Source organism: Chiloscyllium plagiosum, unplaced genomic scaffold, assembly GCF_037043375.1.
Source record: "Chiloscyllium plagiosum isolate Xiang-an unplaced genomic scaffold, Cpla_swu_hap1 HiC_scaffold_34, whole genome shotgun sequence".
NCBI lineage: Eukaryota > Metazoa > Chordata > Chondrichthyes > Orectolobiformes > Hemiscylliidae > Chiloscyllium > Chiloscyllium plagiosum.
In genome coordinates this window covers 17,906,411-17,916,617 of record NW_028270172.1, presented here as the reverse complement: position 1 = coordinate 17,916,617, position 10,207 = coordinate 17,906,411, and the positions used below count along the sequence as shown (strand labels likewise).

Here is a 10,207-nt window from a genome sequence, read left to right as displayed (position 1 = left end):
TCTATAACAATATGCTGTTCCAATAAAACACTTATTAAATTGCATCAACTTAATTTAAAAAACACACAGCCGCTGTCGTCTTTTAGTGTCTTTCTTCTTCAGGCTGAAGATCTCCCTGGGTCATCTTCTCTATTATAGTAAGGTTTCAGCATACTCACATAACATACCCAATACAGTTTTTTTTCTATCTGGTATCTTTACCAGATAGTTTACTTGACTCAACTTTTTTCTCAATTTGATAAGGACCAGTAAACCTGGCTTTGAAAGAATCTCCTACCATTGGTAACAATACTAACACATCATTCCCAAGGGAAAACATCTGAATTTTAGAGTTTTTATCTGTCACCTGCTTCATTCTATGCTATTCCCTCTTCAGGTGATGTTTAGCTAACTCACCTCTCAATTTAATCTCTCCCTCATCTCAGATACATAATCCAAGTGTGAGATCGCCAATTTCACTCCTATCAATTTTTCTTTAATTAATTTCAAAGGCCGTCTGAATATTAACTCAAAGGGAGTGAACTGAGTAGATTCATTTGGGGCATCTCTAATGGCAAACAATACGAATGGGATACTTTTATCCCAGTCATTCAGATAATCCTGACAGTACATTCTGATGCCACCTTTCCAAAGCTCACTGGGATTAAGGATGGTAGACACTTGATTTAAAGTGCTTTATGCCTAAGCTATCTATGAACTCCTTAAACAGCATAGCAGTAAAATTAGACCCCTGGTCTGACTGAATCTCTCTGGGTATCTCATATCATGTAAAGAAAGCTATTAACTTCTCTACCACCCTTTTTACCTTAATACTCAGTAATGGAATTGCCTCTGGAAATCTGGTACACACATCCATTATGGTTAGCAAGTACTGGTCACCACTTTTAGTTTTAGGGAGGGGACCTACACAATCAATCATAACCCACATGAAAGGTTCTTCAAATGTGGGAATTGGTAACAAAAGTGCTGGGTTAATTACCGCCTGTGACTTAGCTACCATTTGGTACATATGACATGTACAGTAAAACTTAACCACATCCTTGTGCAGTCCAGGCCAATAGAAGTGTTTTTGTACCTTAGTCTGACTCTTCCTCACACCTGGGTGGCCTCCTACTGGTAATTCATGTGAAACCTTAACATTTCCTGTCTGTATGTTATCGGAAACACAATCTGGTGCACAATCTTCAGCCTATTTCCCCTCTGCACTAACCTGCCGTGGTCTCCATTTTCATTTTAGGATTCAATCTTTAAGATAATAACCCTCAGGAATACATTCTGATTCAATTTTTGAGTGTGCATATATGTATTATTGTCTTGTCTTTCTGTTGTAAGTCCATTAGCCTTTCAGGACTAAACACTTCTGTCTGACCCTCTGCCTGTTCATTACATCAAACAAGGTATCTGCTAACTGAACCTCAACTCCTTCATCTTTGTTTCTAGCTTTTGATTCTTGCTGTGACTTATGACAGTGGGATCTTGTTATCACACAGTCTGGGAAAGTTCCAGGATATTTTTCTTTTAACTCCTCAGTTCCTGGCTTTGCTTTGGCTTCTCCACAACAAGGGGTGTCACTCACACCTTAGATCCTGCTAAGTTGTTCCCAAAAACAAACTGCATTTATGGAACTGAATCTCTGTCAATCACTCCCTCTGTTACTTCCCCAGTCTTGGTTTGGCACTCCAACCTAATCTTACACAGCGGAATGCTAAATTTCTGTCCATCTATTCCACGAATTACCACTCTCACAGGTCACATGTCAGAAAGGGTGCAAATATGTTTATCTCTTACTATTAGAGACTGATTAGATCCAGTATCTCTCAAAAGTATAACTTCTTTCCCTTTTCCCCATGTTCTTGCTGAGTAAACTTTACCCACAGAGGTGAAATCTTCATAAAGATCAGGCACTGACTCAATACCCAGCCCCTGCCTAGGCTGTGTACTGTCCTGTAGCTCTTCAACTTTTCTTGGGGTTTCCTTTAATGCTTTCACTAATCCCACTGTCTTAGCCTCTTTTACCACAGCTTTTCCCATAGTGCCTTTCTTCAATGACCAGCAATGTGATTTTACATGTCCCACCTTACGACAGTGAAAACACCTGAGGCCTTTCACCTTCTTTTCCCCCTCTTTGGCTTCTTTTTTCACCTCTGGTAAAGTATTAACAGTGTGCTCTACTCTTTGTTTTGTAGTGTAGGGTCTCCCCTTCTCCCAATTTCTCTCTTTCACAGGATGAAATACTTGCCAGATGCTAAATTTCGCCTTATGCACCAATATATATTCATCTGCCATCTCTGTTGCTCTTCTCACTTTTTGAACTTTCTGTTCCTCCACATGAATTCTTATCATCTCTGGAAGTGAGATTTTAAACCCCTTCAGCCAAATAATCTCTTAGAACCTCAGAGGTCTTAGCTATTTTTAAGGCCCACACCCATCTATCAAAATTACTATGTTTAATTCTTGCAAACTCAACATAAATCTGACCTGGTTTCTTCTTTATATGGCTGAACTGCTGTCTATACGCTTCTGGTACCAATTCATAAGCACTCAAAATAGCCTTTTTGACATAATCTCTTGACCTGTCATCTGACAGCGCTGCATATACCTCACTACCAGCTTTACCCACAAGTTTTCTGGTCATTCCATCTGCCTAGTCAATTCTTCAAATGAAATAAAGAAGGCTTCAACATCTTTCTTATCAAAATATGCCAAAGTTTTAACATATTTGTACACATCACTATGTTCTCTCTTCACCTCCATCCTGTTAACTAGATTTTCCTGACTAATTCACAACCTCTGAAGTTCAAATTCTCTCTCTCTCTGTTTTTTCTGCTCAGCTAAGAACCTTCTCTCCCTTTCTTTTTCCTCTCTTTCTCTCTTTCTCTTTCTTCTAACATGGCTCTTCTTTGTCTTCTAAATCTATTTTCCTAAATTGCAATTTTAGTTTTTCTAACTCTACTGCACTTGCCTGCTTCTCTGATGCACCTAAGTGCTTGACCAACTCTATTACAATCTCAGTTTTCCTTTCATCCCTGGTTAAACCCAATCCTAACCTATTTGCTAATTCTGAAAGGATGTCCTTCCTCTGTCTTTCTAAACTTTCTTGGCAAATTTGGGAAGCATCTTCAAACCCCAGAACCTCTTTAGCAATCATAAGAGCCATTTCCTCCATATTTAATTTAACCAACCACAAGTAACTGAAATTAAACACATTTTTTCACATATGTTTTATTTAAAGATCCGGGATACTAATCCGCAAGTGATTAAACCAGCTGGGACCTTTTGTATCCCAAAACCGTTCAAATCTCACACTGGATCTGTCTAAACACATCCAAATCTATCCAAATCTCAGAACTGAGCCCCAAAACAGTTACAACATGGCAGTGAACCCCTCTGTTAATTAAACCAAACACCCAGAAAAGCTCACCTCACCTCGTAATCTGTTAAAATGAGTGACAGAGAACTCCCAAGTTCTACTATGTAAAGAAAATAATAGCAATTTATTTTTTACTCAAAAGGTGAACATTAAACAACAACTATTCACAAAGTTGGGGGGGGGGGGCTTACCCCCTTTCTCTTAACGGTTTACTATCTGCTTCCAACTCTATAACAATATGCTGTTCCAATGAGACACTTAGTAAAATTACATCAATTTAATTTCAAAACCACACAACTTTGGTGTCTTTCTTCTTTCAGCTAAAGATCTCCGTGGGTCAGCTTCTTTCTTTTTACTGCAAATATGTTTCATATGAAAAGGTACCTTTGATAGAGAGTGTTTCCTAATTTCTTGGGTCTCCCTTGACAGCAGTTGCTCTGTCTCCCATTTTCAAAATGCCTGCATTTTTATACTCCCAACATTGGATCGTCTCATCGGTTCGATATTGGCAAAACAATAAATTTAAACTCGATTGGATTTTAGTATCCTGGGACATAATTTAAACCGATTGGTTAAATTTGATTTGTTGTCAAAACAGCAACTGAAACCAAGGTATCCATTTCACAGCTAAATCTTACATATTTTCGATTTTCTAGTACACTCTGGGAATGCCATCTAGTCATATACATAGGTGCTTGTATCTCTCAGTTCAGAACACTCTGTCTTAAAGGGACAGTACACACCTTCATAACAGTGTATTCCTGGCTGAAATGACTGGCAAAACAAAATACAGGAAATTTCAATGATGAATGTAGTTCTCTTGCTTGCAGAGAAGTCGACATAGAACTTTACAGTATACATACAATACAGGCTCCTGATCTATTGTACCTGGTAAAAAAAACTACACAGTAAAATGCAACAGATAATTAACTACCTAAATTACATTCACAACAACACCTCTACTAGAGCAGGTACAAACACAGAGAATTATTTAAAGAAAAGTTTAAAATGAAGTTTACTTCATTCACAGAGCATAGAACAATTCAGAAAAATTATGATCTTAACTGTAGGACTCAGATGCAATGGCACCATCTTTAGCAGCACAATCAGGGCAAAAGTGAGGACTGCAGATGCTGGAGATTAGAGTCTAGATTAGAGTGGTGCTGGAAAAGCACAGCAGGTCTGGCAGGCATCCAAGGAGCAGGAAAATCGATTTCCTGATGAAGGGCTTTTTCCCGAAATGTCGATTTTCCTGCTCCTTGGATGCTGCCTGACCCGCTGTGCTTTTCCAGCAGCACCTCTAATCTAGACATTGATATAATGAGATGAGAGACACAATAATGCATGACATGACAGGAAGTAAGAGACGTTAAAATGATAAGTGGCCCTTCAAATGAAAAAAATATGGTCGAGAGAAAGAAAGAACTTTAAAGTGGAAAGATCCATGAGAGAATGACTTAAATTAAGGACTCCCTAGATGTCAATAAAGTGTGGTGCTGGAAAAAGCACAGCAGGTCAGGCAGCACCTGAGGAGCAAGGGAGTCAATGTTTCAGGCATAACCTTCGTATGGGCAACTCCATATTGCAACATAGCACCTGAGAGACTGAGCTACAGAACTGTGGAGGAGTCGTGGTCCCCAGAGGATAATGAACGGACAGAAGCAGGTAAAGCATGAGAAGCCAAATGAGATTGGTCACTGATTTTATATCTAAGTGATGGGGGAAAACAGCTGTAAAGAAGTCTGCGGAGATAGAATCGAAATCTTTCACCCAGAAATGCATAAATGACTGGGTTTAAACAGCAGTGTACAAACGTCAAGGATTCAGTTACTTGCTGGGCAATCAGTAGATGTATTCGGAACTCACAGCCAGTTAAAACATTCTGTTCTCTCAATGACTCCAGCAACATCACAACATTGTACGGTGTCCAAAATACAAAAAACACAATGACCACAGTAAATATAACTTTTATAGCCCTGTGTTTCTTATAGCTCCTGTTTTTATGCAGGGTTTGAATTATTCTTGTATAACAGAAAACTATAAAAGCCAATGGAACACAAAAACCCAAAACAATGGATTTGAAAAGGACAAAGAGTTTCCAATTTGAAACATTGCCCTGTGGAAAGAAAGTATGACAAACATATCTTTCCCCATCAGGTTGGATTGTGTTAAATATCATTGTGGGAAATGAGGCAACCAAAGCTACACACCACATCACTACACTTGAAATGATCCCATTTCGAACAGTCCTAGTCCTGACCGAAAATACAGCATGAACAATTGCAAGGTAGCGGTCTACAGTTATCAAGATTATGAACATTGTGCCTCCATTGTAGCCAAGCTCATAAGCAGCAGAAACAATCTTGCAAAAGGCTTCTCCAAAAATCCATTGATTTGCAGCAGAATATGCCCAAAAAGGAAGTGTGCTCACAAACAGCAAGTCACACAATGACAAATTGAAAAGATAAATGTCTGTCATATTCTTCAAACGTTTGTGTTTTAGAAGAGCCCACAACACAAGTGTGTTCCCAGGTAGACCAAAGAGAAACACGAGGGAGTACAGGACTGGTAGGAAGGTTGCACCAAAAACATTTGCAGATCCCATATCACATGGAGCAAAGTGTTCTTCATAGTCATAATAGAAGTAATTGAATGTACTGTTCGGCTCTTCCATTATGTTCATCTTGTAACGCACCTTTCAGTAGACTAGAAAGGTAAAAAATAGCAGTCAGTGATGGTCATTATTGAATTAGTGCACAATTGAAATTACAGAGCTGTGTTACACAATTGAGTTCAAACCTTTTTATTTCTGCTAATAGTAGTTTTAAACAACAATATTATGCAATGCTAACAAAAACTGAAATTGCTGCATATGTTCAGCATGTCTGGCAGGATCTGTGGAGAGACAAATACTGTTAATGTTTCAAATCCATTGACTCTTCCTCAGATTTCTCAGTAGTTTCTCATCACCTTGACCAACATCCAGAAAGTGGTTTAATCCATCCTCTAGTTTCATTTCATTGATAAAAAACAGTGACTGATGATTAATTTAGAAGTGGTTACAAACAAAAATTATAATTAAATTATTTGCCATGAACACTTACGATTAATTGTATGAGAGAGAAGTACGCTTCCAGTCTCCACATAAATTACTGCTTCAGAGTTGCTGTTGGTCACATTTCCTGTCACTGGCTTATACGTCAAATTGCTGATTTTATCTATATCTTATATATGATCAGGTATATTTGATCACAATTGAACCTTCTGTTTCTATCTATAATGGGAACTGACATTTAGCTGATATCCAACAACCACCCACACCTTGAATCTAAGGCTTTAACTAATCCTGAGATAAAGCTCTCTTGTAAAACTTGATCATTTATAATTGTTAGAAATCTCACAGATTTTTCAGTATTTTTGTTTTGAGTTTCTTATCAGCCTTTATTCTCTATCCCTGACTGCCCTTGAGAAGGTAATGTTGAGTTGCAAGTTCCAAATCGGACAACTGATTTGGGGCAGCATAGTTGCACAGCAGATAGCACTGCTGCCTCACAGCGCCAGAGACCTGGGTTCAATTCCTGCCTCAGGTGACTTTCTGTGTGGAGTTTGCACATTCTCTGTGTGGGTTTGCTCCGGTTTCCTCCTACAATCCAAAAATGTGCATATTAGGTGAATTGACCATGCTAAATTGCCTGTAGCGTTAGGTGAAAGGGTAAATGTATGGAAGTGGGTTGTGGGTTGGTGTTGGGCCGAAGGACCTGTTTCCACACCATAAATAATCTAATCTAAAAACCAACTTTCTATTCATACTGCTGCAATTTCCCAGAAAAACGTATGTTGTTATTATTAGATTCCCCACAGTGTGGAAACATTTTTTTTTCAATGCTTATTACGTGCATCTAATGGGTTACTTTGTGCAAAAAGTAAAATCATGTGAGGATTGCTGCCTCACAGAGCCAGGGTATCAGGTTCAATTCCAGCCTTGGGTGACTGTCTGAATGGAGGTTGCACATTCTCCCTGTGTCTGCGTGGGGTTTTGGCTGGCTACTTCAGTTTCATTCCACTGTCTAAAGATGTGCAGGTTAGGTGGATTGACCATAATATAATGCCCCCAATGTGTCCAGGGATGTGAAGGCTAAGTGGATTTGCCATGGAAAATGTGGGTTACAGGCATATGGTAAAGAGTCTAGATGGGATGTTCTTCAGAGAGTTAGTGTAGAGTTGATGGTTTGAATGGTCTCTTCCCACACTCTAGGGATTCTACTTAATGATTCTATACATTGTCTTGCACAGCAGAGTTGTGAACCCCAAACTTTTATCTTGCAGTGGATACATGTTAATCTCTTACTGAATCTTAAATGTGCTGCTGGGGTAGTCTCCCAACCTCTGGGTTCAAGTCTCACCTGTGTTATATATGTGTCATCAGCCAGCTGGAAGCTGCAAGCATTTCTTCATCAACTTCTCAATTTTTGTGACTGCTGTGCTCCAAATGCACATTTCATCTTGATGGTTTTCTTCAGTGTTCTGCTTTGAAAATAGAAAAATTTGAGCCTTTGACCAACATTTAGATAATGAGCAGTCAATTCTGCAGTCATTATAGATGCATACATGGAAATGCATAAACACTTAACGCTTTGTCTCTTTGAATATTAACAAATACAAGTTTCACACCATTTTTAAAAAATCTGCTTTATTGTTCCAATGCCCAAAGATTAATACCATCCCATTAGCTACAGCCAACATTATAATAACCTAGACAGGAGTCAAAACGTTGCAAATCAACTTCCTAGCTTGGCGAACATACCCACAACCACAGCAACATTATAATCCATCCACTATCCTGCTGCCTATTCAATTAATCTGTCTATTTCTCTTTGTGTGAAAGCAAAATATTGCAGATGATGGAAATCTGAACAAACACAGGAAATGCTGCAGAGATTCAGCAGGTCCTGGTCCTGGACATAGAAACAGTTAATCTTTCAAGTTTGATATGACTCTTCATCAGAATGAGTTTTTCTGTACCACTGTTCCTTTCTCCATAGATGCTGCCAGACTTGCTGTATAATCTCTTTGCAACCCCATTGTTTCCGCCCCACAGTTTAGATTAGATTAGATTCCCTACAGTGTGGGAACAGGCCCTTTGGCCCAACCAGTCCACACTGACCCTCCGAAGAGTAACCCACCCAGACTAATGCACCTAACCCTATGGGCAATTTAGCATGGCCAATTCACCTGACCTGCACATCTTTGGAGTGTGGGAGGAAACCCACACAGACACAGGGAGAATGTGCAAACTCCACACAGACAGTCACCCGAGGCTGGAAATGAACCTGGGACTCTGGTGCTGTTCATTTAGCATTGTATCATTCACAAACTCAGATGCATTAATCTCTGATTGTTTGTCATTAACATAGATTATGAATTTCTGAGCTCTGATCCTTGCAGTGCAGGTGAACAGCGCTGGGCTATTCATTGCCTGCCAACTTGAAAAAGTCTCAATTATGTCTACTCTCTGCTTCCTGTCTGTTAACTCATCCTCGAACTGTGTTAATACATTACACTGGACTTCATGGATCCTTTTTTGTGGCTCTTCGTTGAATGCGTTTCAAAACTCCAAGTACACCACATCTGGTCCTGCTTTACCTCCCTTACTAGTTATATCCTCAAAGAACCTCAACAAACTTGTTAAACAGGACTTTCTTTTAGTAAAACCATGGGTCAGACATTTCGGTTAAAAGCCCTTCATCTGGAATCAAGTTTCACGCTTTTTCCTGAAACATCGATTTTCCTGCTCCTCGGATGCTGCCTGACCTGCTGTGCTTTTCCAGCACCACAGTCTCGACTCTAATCTCCAGCATCTGCAGTCCTCACTTTTGCCTTTTAGTAAAACCATGTTAATTCTTCCAAATCATACTCTGTTTATGCAACTGCAGTGTGAAGCCTTGTTTAATAATAGATTCTAACATTTTCCCAACTGTTGATATTAAACTAACTTGCCTGCAGTTTAACATTTTCATCCTCTTTCTTTCCTGGATAACAATATAACATTTGCCAACTTTCAACCTAATGGGACCATTCCTGAGTCTGAACAATTTTGGAAAATCATAGCCGGAGACATCGCTTTTACAGCCCAAGGGTGTAGGCTATCAGATCCTAGGGATTTCTTTGATTTTATTCCCTAATGTTTCTCCGTTATATTTTTTCCGTTGATATTAATTCCTAAATGTCCTCACGCATTTTAGGCATTAGGTTGCCATACATTTTTGGAAAGAAACGTGTGTCTTCTGCTGTAAAGACAGATACAAGATTTCTTTTGGTACCTCTGTGTTTCCTTTTGCCCCACAATATTTTCTCCTGTATCTGCATCTAAGGAATCAACAATTACTTTATCTACTCTCTTCTTTATTTTCTTTTGATAAAAGTTCTTTCAATCTGTTTGTATACTTTTGGTCAGCTAATTTCACATTTTACTTTTCCCCTCTCATCAACCTTTTGGGGGGCCCTTTGCTGGTTCCCATTTCTATTGGGAATAAAACACTCCCAACCTTTGGACTACTTACTGCATTTTTGCAATATTATATTGTTCTTCTTTTCATCAAATATTATCACTAATTTCTTAGTGAGCCACAGATGTCTCTGAAATAAATGTCCTCTCATTATTAATCCTTTAGCAATTGGAAACTATTGCCTTTATTTACTCCAAATGAATTCTTTATCACCTTAAACATGTAAACTTTTGCTGATCTGAAAAGAACAGCTCAGTTTCTCGAGTCAGTGATAAAAGTGCAATAGATCTTGATGTGGAATGAGTTTGGGTGGAAATAAGGAATAGCGAGG

At 38.9% G+C, this 10,207-nt stretch overlaps 1 protein-coding gene across 1 annotated transcript; it reads right to left on the bottom strand.

Moving 5' to 3' along the window:
* Positions 1 to 3,013: 3,013 nt before the first annotated feature.
* LOC122564301 (C-C chemokine receptor type 4-like) lies at positions 3,014 to 7,896 on the bottom strand. The gene is made up of 2 exons (XM_043718971.2): positions 7,774 to 7,896; positions 3,014 to 6,076 (listed from the first exon to the last, which is right to left on the bottom strand). Exon 2 carries the CDS (start codon positions 6,051 to 6,053, stop codon positions 4,980 to 4,982), a length of 1,074 nt encoding a protein of 357 aa, XP_043574906.2. The 5' UTR covers positions 6,054 to 6,076; positions 7,774 to 7,896; the 3' UTR covers positions 3,014 to 4,979.
* Positions 7,897 to 10,207: the final 2,311 nt, after the last annotated feature.